General features: G+C 43.2%; 1 protein-coding gene across 4 annotated transcripts in view; it reads right to left on the reverse strand.

The window, feature by feature from the left end:
* The window catches only part of cdh7a (cadherin 7a), a 183,108-nt gene that overhangs the window by 107,317 nt on the left and 59,278 nt on the right, over positions 1 to 16,513 (reverse strand). For all 4 annotated transcript variants that reach the window (XM_072569783.1, XM_072569781.1, XM_072569780.1 and 1 more), the window contains 2 exons: positions 13,840 to 14,134; positions 7,897 to 8,016 (listed from right to left, as the gene is read on the reverse strand). In XM_072569783.1, coding sequence (XP_072425884.1) covers positions 7,897 to 8,016; positions 13,840 to 14,134 — 415 coding nt within the window. The remainder of the gene's footprint in view (positions 1 to 7,896; positions 8,017 to 13,839; positions 14,135 to 16,513) is intronic.

The following is a 16,513-nucleotide window of genomic DNA, read 5'->3' on the forward strand; positions in this document are numbered from 1 at the left end:
AGGTCTCTTTTATATCTTTCCCCTCTCATCCTAAACCTATGCCCTCTAGTTCTGGATTCCCTGATCCCAGGGAACAGACTTTGTCTGTTTATCCTATCTATGCCCCTCATAATTTTGTAAACCTCTATAAAATCACCCCTCAGCCTCCGACGCTCCAGGGAAAACAGACCTAGCCTGTTCAGCCTCTCCCTGTAGCTCAGATCCTTCAACCCTGGCAACATCCTTGTAAATCTTTTCTGAACACTTTCAAGTTTCACAACATCTTTCCGATAGGAAGGAGACCAGAATTGCATGCAATATTCCAACAGTGGCCTAACCAAAGTCCTGTACAGCTGAAACATGACCTCCCAACTCCTGTACTCAATACTCTGACCAATAAAGGAAAGCATACCAAACGCCTTCTTCACTATCCTATCTACCTGCGACTCCACTTTCAAGGAACTGTGAACCTGCACTCCAAGGTCTCTTTGTTCAGCAACACTCCCTAGGACCTTACCATTAAGTGTATAAGTCCTGCTAAGATTTGCTTTTCCAAAATGCAGCACCTCGCATTTATCTGAATTAAACTCCATCTGCCATGTCTCAGCCCATTGGCCCATCTGGTCAAGATCCTGCTATAATCTGAGGTCACCCTCTTCGCTGTCCACTACACCTCTCTAGTTCTGGGCTGCACAGCTCAGGAAACAACCCCTCAGCATGTGTCCCGTCAAGGCGTTTTAAACATTTCAATGAGATGATCACTCAACCTTCCTGACTTGTTTGTAGGATGTCAGCGTTTCTCACTCATCCCTAACTGCCCTTGAGATGGTGGTGGTGATCTACCTTCTTTAACCGCTGCAGTCCACATGCTGTAGGTAGACCCACAATGCTGCCTGGGAGGGAATTCCCAGATTTTGACCCAATGGAGAGACATCGAGCTCCAAGTCAGGATGGTGGGTGAACTGGGGGGGAACTTGCAAGTGGTGGGAAGGCATGTGCAGGCCTTGTCCTTCTAGATGGTAGAGGTTTGGGAGGTGCCGTTGGTGGGGAATTGCTACAGTGCCTCTTGTAGACAATACTCAATACGGGTCTCTGAAACTCAGAAAATATAGACTAATTCAATCTCACCTCACAGCATTGCTATCTCATCCTACAAGTCAAGCTAGTTAATCTTTGTTGCACTGTCTCTTAGGCAAGTATCATTAACTTTAGTTTATGGGACCAAAGAGATCAAAACTGTTTGGAGTAGCCTAATTGTCATCTCACAAAGAACCTGTACAATAGCAGCAAGACTTCCATAACTCTTGCCCTCTGAAACCCTTGTAATAAATGGCAGAATATAATTTGCCTCTCTAACAGTCATGGCAATGTGTCTACCTCCACATAAACAGTTACCATTACTCATCCACCACCATCAATAAAAAGGAAAACACGTATTTATATAGCACCTTCACAACCAGATGGTGTTCAAAAGCACTTTACAGGAGGTGAAGTACTTATGAAGGTGTGTGTTGAGAGCAATGTACAGCCCATTTACACACAGCAAACTCCCACAAACAGCAATGCGATAAAGACCAGACAATCTATTCTTTTATCATTGTGGTTGAGGGGTAAGTGTTGGCTGAGCAACTGGACAGAATTCCAATGCTCTTCCTCAGAACATTGCTACTACATCTATCTGAGAGGGCACGGTGAGCCCTGGTCTGACATGTCACCCTTGTTCAATATCACAAGTGCGCATTTTAATATGTGACTTCGGCTTTTCATTCCAAAGCACGTGAGCACAACAGGTTCCTCGACAGTGGTGGAAACTCTCGCTGATGGTTCGTGAGACTCTTTGCAGCCTTTATCACGGGGTTATGCTTGCGTAGTTCAATAACTCTCCTCTTCTATTCAATCACATAAAAACGGGCTCCAAGAAATTCTCCTAATTACAAAAACCTTTCCCATTTTGAATTTAAGTGCAGCTCATGTCCTCCAAGCAGCGATATCCATGTGATCCTCTGGCGTCAACAGGCTGCTAATGATCTCTCTCCAAAGCAATAAAAATAGATGTCTGTGTTAAGTGGGATAAAAAGTCACTCACTTTAAACGCTAGTTTCTGTTTCCAGTGTTGATGAAACAATTAAAATTTAATTAGCGCCAGGAGCCCAACAGGCGTCTACTCAGTAAAACCAGGAAGGAGGCACAACACTTTGCCTGACAGAACTGAAACAGAAATTACAATTTCTCAAACGCTTCGAAATTCGCTTCACAAGTTTCATTACAGAAGCTTACCTCAGACGTATAACTGAAATTTCTCGTCAGGCCAATGAGGCATAAACTTAAAGTCATTCGATGACAAGACATGTAAAGACAACGGATCTGAGTTATTAGTTTGAGTTATAGTTCTAACAACCATTATTCCAAAGGCATGCATGTCCATGGTGAGCCCAGACTGGGAGACCTCATCCCTCGGTAACACTAGGCCTTTAAAGATCAAGGAATTCTTCACTTACTCTGAAATTCTCTACCTCAGAGGGTTGTAAAAGGTCAGTCATTGATCTTATTCAAGGCAGAAACTGATAGACTTCTAGAGACTATTGACAATGGTAATAGTGTGATAGATTGTGTGGAGGTAAACAATCAGCCACGATCTAACTAAAAAGTAGAATGGTGTACTCCTTTTCATGCATAGCTTCTTGGTGCCTCATTCAAATGTTATGACTTGCAGATGTCAATAATGGACTGAGGTGGACAAAGTTAAAAATCCCACCACATCTGATGAAGGAGCAGTACTCCGAAAGCTAGTACTTCCAAACAAACCTATTGGACCGTAATCTGGTGTTGTGTGATTTTTAACTTTCTCCATATGTTGTACTGTCTCCCAAGGTCAGTGAGACGTGGCTCTGCAGTTCCTCTACACATCTGAGGGGCTATTGTTTGTATTTTCTCTCAAATTGCTTGACCTCCACAGATGCATGACCTCACACTTCTCCAGACTAAATTCCATGTCTTGTTTTCCAGCCTACCTGACCAGTCCATTGTGTGACACATTATGGCTGTCAGGGATATATTTTGTCTTTTTTTTAACAAAGTTCAGACAGATATATCAAGCAGTCTGATCCAAGGCCAATAAGATAAACGGCTTTTGAGGCCTAGGTTTTTTTTAGGTTGGAACAATAGAAGCAGCATGGATGGGTGGGGTCAAGCTCCCACATAACCAGGTTTTATAGTTTCAGTTTTTGCTTGGGTCTTGAAGCTGGGTTTAGAGGCTGTATTTCCTCCCTTTGTTATAGCTAAAAGCTGGGGTTGTCTTCCTGCTGCTAGAATTGCACGTGAGCCAATCTGTTTTACTGAATTTGCCTTTGCAAAGGGTGTGTTTATGGCATGTTATTGTATTAGAATAGTTACTGTTTAGTAGTTAAATCATCTATTGTTCTGTTAAGTTTCCCAATAGAGTTAAGTTATTTAAATATCTTTTTTCTCTTCTTCTATTTAAACTATAGTGTATGAATAAACTATGTTTTGTTTCAAATTTGACAAATTGAATTGTATCTGGAACACAACACCTGGCACTTGCCTTTAAAATAAGAAAACATTAGGCTATCTTCTTAACATATTTTGAGGGGGTTTGGCCTTGTCCACAACAATTAACATATCCTTGTTCTTGCTCACTATTGAACTACAGAGCCAATTCTGTACCATGCATCTTAAGCATTTCCGCTACATTAAGATCTGAATCATCGATGGATGCATCAAGAGGCAAGGAGTGAGTACTGGTCCTGTAAAGTTCCAGCTAAGATAGCCTTCCAAACACAAAAGAAGCCACATCGCCTCTTAAACTGTGCCTTCTGCTATCGAGGAGAAAGTAAGGACCGCAGATGCTGGAGATTAGAGTCAAGATTAGAGTGGTGCTGGAAAAGGGCAGCAGCATCCGAGGAGCAGGACAATCGATGTTTCGGGCAGAAGCCATTGAGCCAATTTCCAATCTAAATTGCCACTGTCTCTTGGGTTTGCTGAACTTCCACACTTCTGACCATGTACCCTATGGGAAGCTGTCAAGAGCCGTGTTAAAATCCATGCGGACAACATGAGACCCTTCTACCCACTGATGGTGACTCTCAGCCACCCTGCTATTGAACGGTGAAGCAGGTTGAAGTGCAAGTGCATGGCCCACGCTGATTATGTCAATCCTTAGGCTACTAACTGAAGACAGCTCCAGAGTTGACTGGCAAGGGAACATGCTGCCAACTGGGAAACAATTACAATCATCGGCCTTGGAGTCAGACTGTATGACAGCTGGGCGCGCATGGAAACAAGGTGCATATGAGATGAAATGTGACCCTGCTCATAATGAGTGAAGGGATGCACTGTGTTATAATAGCAGGGTTCCCTGCGCCAAACACTGTGCTTAAACCTGGAACACACACAATAATGCAGCACAAAACAAGGCCATTTGGCCCACAGTGTCTGTCCTAGCTCTTTCAGCGGGTTGTTCAATTAGTGAAACTCTTTCTCCAGAGTCCTGCTGACTTTTCCTTCCTTCAAGTCTTTGGAAGCATTACAGGTTTGAAGTCAGATAGCTACATTTTGTTGGATTTCACTGTTACAAGAGTCAAATTTGGGATTGCATTATTGAACAGCAATGAGCATGGACTGGTGCAGATGACGTTATCTTAGTGATAGTATCAGGAAAGCTCACACCAGGGGGTGAGGGTAAAGAACATCCATCTGGGTGGAGGGAGGGGGGTGCGTGGGGTAAGATTGAAATAAACTCACTTTCTAGCTGGAGTGATGAGGCTCAGAGTCAGATGAGTTTTACACTTTTTTTAAAAAGTATGACCTGCAGCAAGATAAGAGTTCCACCTGAGCAAAATTAGATGTAGAAACACAGAATGATCCAGAAGAAGGCCAATCAGCCCAACTTGGCTATGCTGGCCCTTTGGAAAAGCTACCCTAATCATCCCTTGACCCTCAAATAAAAGCAACTGTTGGAACTCGGAAGCAAACACAGAGAATGCTGGAGAAAACCAACAGGTCTTACAGCATCTGTGGAGAAAGAAACAGAGTTAACGTTCTGAGTCCAATCCAACTCTTCTTCAGAAGTTTGTTTCTGTCTCCATAGATGCTGCTGAGTTGCTGAGCATCAGCCCCAATACTCTGCTCTTTCCACAAAACTCCACAAATCTTTTTCCTCTCGGGAATTGTTTTTCCTTCTCAATAACGTTTGAAAGTAGGTGCTGATGAAAATTTTAAAAAATATTGACAGGAGAAGGGCATACGCCCTTGGTTCCAAAGAGCTTGCTCTGCCATTCATTAAGATCATATCTAAACTACACCCCCAACCATTCACCCCTTTACTCATCAAGAATCTAGCCACCTCTTCCTTAAAATGTCTAAAGAGTTTGCTTCCGCTGCCTTCTGGAGGATAGAGCTCCAAACATTCACCAGGCTCTGCGAGAAATAAAATTCACTTCATCTCTGTCTCAAAAGTATTTATTTTTTTAACACACAAAAGATTGAGCTTTAGGAATTCAATTTGAAATGTGAGGAGGATGTTATGAGATTACAGGGTGACTTGGACAGGCTCGGTGAGTGGACAGATGCATGGCAGATGCAGTTTAATGTGGATAAATGTGTGGTTCTCCACTTTAGTGGCAAGAACAGGAAGGCAGATTACTATCTAAAAGGAGTAAAGTTAGGTAAAGGGGAAGTACGAGATCTAGGTGTTCTTGTCCACCAGTCAATGAAGGCAAGCATGCAGGGACAGCAGGCAGTGAAGAAAGCTAATAGCATGCTGGCCTTCATAACAAGAGGGATTGAGTACAGGAGCAAAGAGGTCCTTCTGCAGCTGTACAGGGCCCTGCTGAGACCACACCTGGAGTACTGTGTACAGTTCTGGTCTCCAAATTTGAGGAAGGACATTCTGGCTATTGAGGGAGTGCAGCGTAGGTTCACGAGGTCAATTCCAGGAATGGCGGGAATATCATATGTTGAAAGATTGGAGTGTACACTTGAGTTTAGAAGGATGAGAGGGGATCTGATTGAGACGTATAAGATTATTAAAGGATTGGACACTCTGGACGCAGGAAGCCTCTGGGTGAGTCCAGAGCCAGAGGACACAGTTTAAAAATAAGGGGTAGACCATTTAGAACAGAGTTGAGGAGAAACCTCTTCACCCAGACAGTGGTGGACATATGGAATGCTCTGCCCCAGAAGGCTGTGGAGGCCAAGTCTCTGGATACTTTCAAGAAAGATAGAGCTCTTAAAGATAGTGGAATCAAGGGTTATCGGGATAAGGCAGGAACAGGATACTGATTGTGGATGATCAGCCATAATCATAATGAATGGTGGTGCTGGCTCGAAGGGCCAAATGACCTACGCCTGCACCTATTGTCTATTGTCTATTAAAAATGCCATTTCGTCTTGTGCCAGTCAATGAGAAGAAGCAATACAGGATGCCACTCATGTCCAAGTTTATACATTTTCAGGACAATGGGGATTGTCTAAAATATAATGTTTCCTTTTGTTAAGTCAAGAGGAGGCTGGATGTCAGATTGTTTCTTTTCTCTCAGATTTGTAATTGGCAACTTGCAACTCAACCTGGAGAATGGAGTCACAAATTCGAATGAGGCAGGGGAGTATGGTCAAGGAAGTTGGAAGAGTAGACAGGGCAGAAATGCAGACTCAGTAGTAATAGGGGAGGCCTTGTGTTAAAATCCTGGCTTGGTTTGCTGACACCAAGCATTATACTCAATTTAAATCCACATTTGTTCGTGCACACAGGAGGCTGGGGTGACAGCACACACAGCACGCCACCCACACCCCACATTAATTTCCTCTCCAACCCTCGCACTCAACCCTCCCATCATGGGTCCTTACTCTGCACCCCCCCCCCCCGCCCCCACCATCCCCCTTCCCCAGGTCCTCACCCACCCCCAGTCCCATCTTCCCTCACCCTAACCCACGTCCTCACTCCCCTCAGCTCCACCCTCACTCCCCCCCAGTTCCCCTCTCAATTCTTCCAGCCCCACCCTCACTCCCAAATCCCACCCACACTCCCTTGACTCAGATCTCACTTCTCCACCCTGCCTTCAGCTCTCCCCCCCAACTCAGTCCTCACTCCCTCACTGCCATGTCCTCACTGTGCTCCCCTTCCCCCACCTTATCCTCACTTTTTTGCCACAGATTCCTGTTGCAAAATTGTGCTCCTCCTCTGCCCATGTGCATTGCTGCTTTTATGTGCAACATCACACATGGTAAATTGTACACGATGATGTATTGAGACTGGGATCATGTTGATTCGTGTTTGCAGACGAGTGGCCAACTACAGATGCTTCTGTCAGCAAATGCTGCCTTATAATGACCCAGGTCCACATTGAAATGGTACATTGCAGACAAAGCCTTCAGAAACTCACTCCATAGCCCCATCCGGTGGCAAGACCATGCAATTCCATTGTGACACCTAACTGTTGACATGATGCTATCCAAAGTTGCAGCTGCCGCTAACTCACGCCCATTTTACAGTCCACTCTTTAATTTACATAGAGTTGCACAGACTCTGCAGCAGAGAAACAGGCCATTCAGCCCAACGCACCCATGCAGACACATATATGTTCCGCAGGAGTCCCATCCCGTCCCTCGTCATCCATCTTCCCTCACGTGTTTATTTAGCCCCCCTTGAAAGAGATCCAAGCAGTTCATCTCAGATATTCCATGAGCCTGCAGCTTTCACAGTCTCTCAATAGGTTCTCCAGAATTCCACATTGTGTTTATTCATGCATGCAAGAAATAAGTAAGTCAATCGATGGAGCAACATTTACACTGGTCTGTGACACTGAGGGTAGCAAAGCAAGACAAAAAGAAAAGCAAGCATTTTAGGCTTCACCACAGATTATAATTGGAGGCAAAATAAGTATTGTCATTGATTGTCACCTGTCTTGGGCTCTACGGAGAAATAGGGCTGCCCCTGGAGGATACTGTACACCACCCTGGCACTACTTCCGTAAGTAGGATCATCAGCGTCGGTTGCTGTCACTTGAATCACGGATGTTCCTGCATAGAAATATAGTGGATCATCTGTTAAATTAAGTCCATCAGGGAACCAATGTCAAGTGTCACGATGTGGAAATGAACTGCATAAATATATCAAAAGTTTGCATCTTTTATCAGTATCCTTCCTGTGCCCTATATCTTTTTCGTCTCGGGCCAATGTTATAAAATGCAGCGAATCATCAATTGATGAGACTCATTTCCTGAATTATTAAAAATAGGCAATATGTTACACTCTTCACAGTCCTTTATAGCCACTTCACAGGGTGTGACTGGTGTGATACACGAAACAGTTTTCTCACTGTGAGGTCTCACACACAACATTGTGATAATGACCAGATAATTTGTTTCAGAAATGTTAAAAGAGCAATAACTATTGCCCATTATTCTAGAAATAGCTACCCTGCTTTGCTTCCAAATAGTACCACAAGATCTTTTCAATCCACTCAGGCAGACAGATGGGGACTTGGTTTAACCCCTCATTCAGACGGCAGCAGCAACAGAGCAGCACTCCCTCACTACAGCACTGGAATGGGTTTTGAACTCATAAGCTTCCGGTTCAGAAGCAGGAGGAGCACTGCCAAATGTGTCAGTGGAATTGTAACCTTCCACATCAGGTGGGTCAAACCACAAAGTTGGCTGCCCCAGTAACTAGGAGAATATGAGGACTGCAGATGCTGGAGATCAGAGTCGAAGAGTGTGGCGCTGGAAAAGCACAGCAGGTCAGGCAGCATCCGAGGAGCAGAAGAGTCAATGTTTCGGGCATAAGCTCTTCAGCAGGATCTATTGAGTGGAAATGGTGGCCAGGAACAGAACTACACAAACAATTCAATAAATTGTTCATAAGATCATGGAACAAGATGATCACTTCTAATTTTCCAAATGACAATAGTCTGACAAATTTGTAAGATGCAGTAATTTCTCTTCTGATTTGATATAATCGTGGATTAAATATGTGGATGGCAACTATAGTCCATTCTAATAACTTAATAGTCAGGTACATCTGTGTCGCAAATTAGCCCAGGATTCAGATTCCACAGCTTGCATTGATTGCTTTGCATGATAACGAACTATATTATGGGAATATTGTGAAGCAAACCTTGTCATATAAGGTGATTTTGGGGCAGTTGGTCAAAAGTTGCCACCAAGTGGAATTTAAGGAGCGTTTGAAAAAATGGGAACACCACGCCTTGCAAATTCCTGTCCAAGCCCCTCACCATCCTGACTTCGAAATATATTGCCATTCAGTGTTGATTGGGTCGAAATCCTGGAATTCTCTCCCTAAGATCATTGTGAGCATCTACCTACAGCACATGGACTGCCGCTGTTCAAGAAGGCAGCTCACCACCACCGCCACCACCTTCTCAAGGGGAGCTTAAGAGCGGCACAGTGGCTTAATGGTTAGCACTGCTACCCTGCAGTGCTAGGGCCTTGGGTATGATTCCACCGTCAGGCGACTGTCTGTGGAGTTTGCATGTTCATCCTGTGTCGGCATGGGTTTCTGTCAGGTGCTCTGGTTTCCTCTTGCAGTCCAAAGATGTGCAGGTTAGGCCAATTGGCCATGCTAAAGTGTCCAAAAATCTGCAGTCTAGGTGGACTCACCATGGGAAATGCAGGGTTACATAAGTAGGGTAGGTAGGTAGGTGGGTATTAATGGGATGCTTTTCAGAGGGTCAATGTGGACTTGTTGGGGCGAATACTGTAGGGATCCATACTGTAGGGATTCTATGCACTCAGGATGGGCAGTCAGTGGCACCATGGAATGAATGACAAAAAGGCAAGATTTTGTTGTAACCAGCTTAATCAGAGCAAGATGCTACATTTCCATTCTTTTTCCCTGACCAAATCTCTCCGCTTTTGCAATTGGTCACAGAGCTTCAACATTTATTTCTCTAGAATAATGATCGAGGGAATGTGATTTCAAATCCTCTTGTTAAAGGATACTTAAAAACATTCGAAATTACATAATACCTTAAATGTAATAGGGGAAAAGAAAAACAAAGGCTAGAGGTACTGCACTGGTCACAATTTTGTTTGTGGAGTGTATGATGTGGAGGTGCCTGCATTGGACTGCGGTGGACAATGTCTGAAGTCACGCGACACCAGGGTATAGTCCAACAGGTTTATTTGAAATCACGAGCTTTTGGAGCAGATTTGCCGAGCATGGTTTCCCATTTGTAAATTTGTGCTGTCTCTGTCAACGTCCTGACAGTGTTTTCCAAGTGCTCTACTATTAAATCTTTCTAACCAGTGAATGGAAAGGTAGCATCTTCCTCCTATTATGGACCAGGCCACACCCCTTCAAAATATTTTAACAAGGTAGCCTAGACCCTAACTTTTTCTTATTTTAAAGGTAATGTGCAGTGGGTGTTCCAGGACTGATGCAACAGGTCAAACCACTCAGCTTTAAGCAGAACAGAATTTATTTAAAGACTACAGTTAAAGCACAAACAAAAGAAAGCAGAACTTAGAATAACTTAACTATTGGAAACCTTAACCAACCTGATACAGTAACTATTACGAATTAAATGTTCCAATACTGTAATATCCCATTAACACTCTCCTGGGCAAAACAGTAAATTCAAACACAGATTCTTACAGGCAGGCGTGAACAATGCCCAGAGAGAGATTTCAGAGGAAGTCAGTCAGGAACCATTAACTGAAGCTTGCAACTCTTCTGGACTCACACATCTTGCGACTGCTACAGCTAAAAATAATTACAAAATACTTGAAGTGGGAGAACTGGCCACACCCCTCCCATTGTTAAACTATTAAACACCCAAGACTGCTTGGCACTTCTGCCTTTACAACCTCGCTTCCAAGAAAACCAAGGACAAATAACCTGTTTGAAGTGACAGCATCATCACACTCCAATTGCAAAGGAATCATTTGCTTTTTATAATTCATTCATTCAATGACATAGGCACCGCTGGCTGGGTCCACCCTTAGGTGGCCTGGAGAAGGTACTGGTGAGAGTGCTGTGGAAGGTGGGACCTGGCTGGACTTGATGACATATCCATGGAGGAGCTTCTCAGAATCGCCACCACCCCTTCCCCATGATCCACTCAGCTCCTGCAGCTCTCTAATGGTGCCAACTGAGTCCCAGACTCAGAAACTGCCACAGAATCAGCCAATGCACATTAGCCCAATCCGCATCGTGGTACGTGTATCTATTGTGCCGCAAACCAACTATTTCTGAAAGTAAATTATTAACCTCCCTCACCCCAAGCATGACCCACAGCCAAACATCAATGAGAAATATATCCAACAAAAAACAATGGGCAGAAAATGTTGCTAAACGTCAAAGTAGGTCATAGACAAAAATAAAATTAGGAAACGTTGATAAAACTCTGAAAACATTCATTCTAGATTAATAAAATAATAATTAATTCTAGCAGTTTAAGAGTATTTTATTACCTAATCATTTATTTATGTCAATGATATTACAGTGTTATTCAATGACTATTAATCATGCTACAGTGAGACATAGATGTCCATTAATATTCATTCAGAGACCCAACAAAGAGTCATACTGAACTCGTAACATCAATTCTGATTCTCTCTCCATGGATCATGCCAGAGTCACTCCAATACTTTGTTTTACTTATTAATATTGCAGGTGAAATAAAAGTGGAAAATCTATCAATATTAATTTTGAATGCATGTCACAATATCTAGGTGTCACAACATCTGTGTGGGATGCTCTTCAAAGGGTCAGTGCAGACTCAAGGGCCGAATGGCTTCTTTCCACACTGCAGGGATTCTGTGATTCTATGATTCATAGTATAAATCAATGCTGATGCTGTTGGAATGGGCTCTGCTATTTTGAACCTACCTGAATTTTTCAAAGTTAAAAATCACACAATACCAGGTTATGGTCCAACAGGTTTAATTGGAAGCAAAAGGTAAAAACAATGACTGCAGATGCTGGAAACCAGATTCTGGATTAGTGGTGCTGGAAGAGCATAGCAGTTCAGGCAGCATACAAGGAGCAGCAAAATTGACGTTTCGGGCAAAAGCCCTTCATCAGGAATAAAGGCAGTGAGCCAAGCACACTAGCTTTCAAAGCGATGCTCCTTCATCAGGTTGTGTGCACTCCAAAAGCTAGAGTGCTTCCAATTAAACCTGTTGGACTATAACCTGGTGTTGTGTGATTTTTAACTTCGTACACCCCAGTCCAACACCGGCATCTCCAAATCATGAATTTTTCAACACTATGAAAAATATAAAGATTTGAACATTTGGCTAAGCATAAGCAAAGGTCATTGACACTGAGGATCTAAGGTGACTAGTCCATGTCTGTATTTGTTGCACGAAGTCAAATACTAACATAATGAGCGGATGAAGAACAAACAGAGTATTGTGGATTCTGGAAGAGCAACTTTGCATCTTTTATGCTATGATCCAAAAACTTCTGAAAGTAAGCTATTAATGCCCCTCACCCTGAGAACAGAGCTTTTTGAAATCAATTCCTTTTCTATATATCTGTTGAATATCACATCCTACTCAAAAAAGAAAAGGTCATTCTTTAGTGGGTTAAAGAACACAAAACAACAGGTTATCACCCAACAGATTTGTTTGGAAGTACAAGCTTTTGGAGCACTGCTCCCTGGTGAAGGAGCAGCTCTCCGAAAGCTAGTACTTCCAAATAAATCTGTTAAACGGTAACCTGGCGCTGTGTGAATTTTAACTCTGTCCACCCCAGTACAACACCAGCACTTCCACATCATGCTCCAATAATACAAAGACTTGTTTGACCAAACCTCAAACATTGGGAGCAGCTCCAGACATCACACCTCAGAAAAGGGATGTTAACCTTGGAGGTAAGGTGGAATGAGAGCTGCACTCCCAGCATGAAAGTGCACTGGCGAGTGGTATATTCCCGAAAATTTAGAAGGGGAACAGGTGATTTTAATCAAAGTCTTCAAAGAGGAGCTGACTGTTACATATTATTTCGCTTTGTGGGAGTCATTAGCATTTACTACCCTTCTCTAACTGCCCTTGGACTAGGGGGTTTGCAAGGCCACTTCAGAGGGCTGTTAAGAGTCAACCAAGTTGCTGTGGGTCTGGAGATGAATGCAGGCCAGACTGGGAAGGGTGGCATTTCTCCAGATGGAATATTTCGACAATTGGGAACAACGTCAGGGATGAAACTTTGACTCCAGAAATGTTAACTGATTGGAAACTCTGCCAGATGGGATTTGAATGTACGTTCCCCAAAGAGTTTGTCTGTGCCTCTTGTTTACTATTCCAGTGATATTACCATCACCGTTGGTAATGTAGAACATGCTGAACTAATTCCTGTGGTTGTGGGGTCTCAGAATGGGGAGCCTCCACTCTACCTAAAGACGAGAATAAAGCCTGATTTTTCAGTTAGGTAACACTTCTTTGTTAAAAAGGGTGGAAATCACTGATGCAAGCGACAGTTGATGGCAGCTGAATTCTTAAATTTAAATCTGAATTTGATAGATTTTTGCGGACTGACATTATTCAGGGATGCAGGTTAGAGCAGACTGCAGCAGTTCAAGAAGGCAACTTGTCACCATCTTCTGATGGACAACTAGCGAAGGGTAATAAATGACGCCCAGTGACACCAATGAACGAATTTTTTAAAAGGAGCATGTAGAATTGAGGAGTAACATAGCGTATTTCTGTTCCTATTCTGACAGCTTTCTGGATTGAGAAGTAATGAAGCTAACTTTGGCTGTTAATTAAAGTGTAGGTAACATACAGCATAGCCCAGTGACACACAGAACTTACACACAATACTGTCATAGGAGTCACATCAATGCTCAGCAGAAAGGCACACTTCTTTTATAGACTTACCCACGGGAGACATCTCCGGAATACTGGTCACGTACGGACCATCTAGAAATCGTGGCTCATTGTCATTGATGTCCTGTATTTTCACGATAAACTCGGACAGTGGTTCGACAGGTTTGTTCGTTATCCGGTCAACAGCTTGTGCGCGGAGGGCATAGTAAGCCTGTTCCTCACGGTCCAGCCTTTTGGTCGCATGGATGTCCCCTGTGCTCTCGTCAATGATGAAGATGGAGCCTGCACCTTCTCCTGAGAGAATGTACTTGACTGAGCCATCTCCTCGGTCAACGTCAGAGTGGAGCTGGTGGTAAATAAGAGCACGTTTAGATTCAGGTCAGTTGATGTCACAGTGCAAAGATATTCTTGCCCAGAAGGCCTAGAGACCTAACTTGTACCACAAACATATTGGGTAATGTACATCCTACAATATGTGTTTTAAGTCCCTCAGTGGAAGCAGCTGACAAGATGCACTTCAGAGAAAGACTTGAGGGGCAGACTGCATGTACACACATTCATAGTATATTCCAAAGTATGTTACAGTTAATGATAAGTTCCTTATACTGAACTCCAAGCGTTATTTCTGATTGTCTCGCCACAGACGCTAGTGAATTTCTCCAGAATTTTCTCTCTTTCGTCTCAGATTTCCAGCATCCACAGAACTTTGCCTTTGTACTTTGAATATGTATTCACTCTTTCTCATCCAGAAAGCATAGCAAATAATTTGCACACGGCATTTCCCACAGATATCAACTGAAACGACTGGATAATTTGGTTCAGTGGTAGACAATAGTGCGGCTGCTTGAAGTCTGAAATTAAGAACAGAAAGTGCTAGAAACAGGTCTGGCAGCATCTGCAGAACAGAGGCATAGAGTTAATGTTTTAAGTTGGTTCTGATGTAAGGCCACAGACCTGAAACATTAACCCTGTTCCTCCCTCAGTAGCTGCTACTGGAGCTGCTGACTGTATCCAGCATTGCCTGCACCTTTTTGTTTTAATTTCCAGTATCTGCAGCCTTTTGGGTTTTTTTTGTATGAGAAAAGTTAGCTTCCTCTTCCTCCAAAACTGCCTCTGATCTGTAACTATTCCTCAGCAACGTCCATGGAGGCTGCAAGTGCCCCTTTCACGTTGTCAGATATTTATGCTTCAGTCTTTCAACTCGTCATCCCTGGCCAATTAAAAAAAAAGCCTTGCCAACTGATAATCATAGTCAGTCTATCGCAAGTTGCAATGCAATGGAATATTTTTGCTTTAATTGTCAGCTTCAATGTGTTGAATTATACTCTTTATCTTGTAAAATAATTGCAATAAGCTGAGGGTGCTGATGGCTATGACAGAAGAGAAAAAAAAAATCACACAATTCAAGCATCTTAACATCTTGAAGAATATTTTGTTATTTCATTAACAATCTCGCACATCTCGAGAGAAAAGCAACACAAGAAGGCTTTGCTTGAGCTACAGGATAAGTAGTGAACATTTTCCCCTGAAATTATTACTTTTATTCAATGATTATTTCTCCCCCTCCTACCAACTGTGAAGTTTCATTTAGTGATAGATCTGTCTGATGACTGTCACAAGGCGACTGCAGCCCCACTTGCAAATCTGAATCAATATTTAATTACAGAGAGCAGTGATCGCAGAGTGAGTAGTTAATTTGGTCTGATAGCAGTGGAATGTTGGACCTCCCATGACGAGAATTCAGCTTTTAACTGACATTCATCCTCATCCCCAGTGGGTGACTTTCATTCCTTAATCAACCAAGGAATAAGTTAAATATTAATATATGCACATCACCGATGGGATGGGTGCAAGGAGTTTGCAGGATCAGGAATCAAATCCGTTCCATTTATGCAACATGTTCCCATCTTCTGCAGAGCAACACCGAGGTGGCAGGGGAAGTCAAAGGTCAGGAATGTCCTCCTAATGGTGCAGAATGAACCATGGGAAAGAAATAAACAAGAGAAAATCGATTGTCTCAAACCAGCAGAGGGTTTTTTCTTAACAGATCTGGACTTGCCATCATCAGCGGAATTTATTGCTTGTCCCTAACTGTCCTGAGGAAGGTGGTGTGAGCAGCTTTCTTGAACCGCTGCAGTCCATGTGCTGTAGGTTGACCCACAATGCCATCAGGGAGGGAATTCTGGGATTTTCACCCAGTGACACTGAAGGAACGTCGATAAATTTCCAAGTCAGGATGGTGAGTGGCTTGGAGGGGAGTTTGCTGGTGGGTGGTGTTTCCATGTATGTAGCTGCTCCTCATTATGGTCATGGTTGTGGGTTTGGAAGGTCTGTTGTGGAAGTGAGTTGCACCTTGTTGACAGGGCACACTGCTGCTGTTTGGAATGTGCTGCTAATGAGTCACTTGCAGCACCCTTGGAGACCAGCAAGCCACTTTAATAATATGTGGCTCACTGCCCACAAAGCAGAAGAAGAAAAGGAAGCTGGCTGCGGCTAGATGTGGAATATGTCAGGAATAATGACTGAAGACTTTCCCCTTCTGAAAATCAGTCCTGCCCATGAACTGAAGGGGAAACATTGCCAGAGTTTTGGAGATACAATTGGAATTCATTGACTAAATCTTCCAAACAGCGTGGGTTCAGTGGGCAGAATGGCCTGTTTCCATGCTTTAATATTCCATCCTTTGTTTAATACCCAGATCCATAAGAAACCACAGAAGATTATG

This window comes from Chiloscyllium punctatum, chromosome 5, assembly GCF_047496795.1.
Source record: "Chiloscyllium punctatum isolate Juve2018m chromosome 5, sChiPun1.3, whole genome shotgun sequence".
Lineage (NCBI taxonomy): Eukaryota > Metazoa > Chordata > Chondrichthyes > Orectolobiformes > Hemiscylliidae > Chiloscyllium > Chiloscyllium punctatum.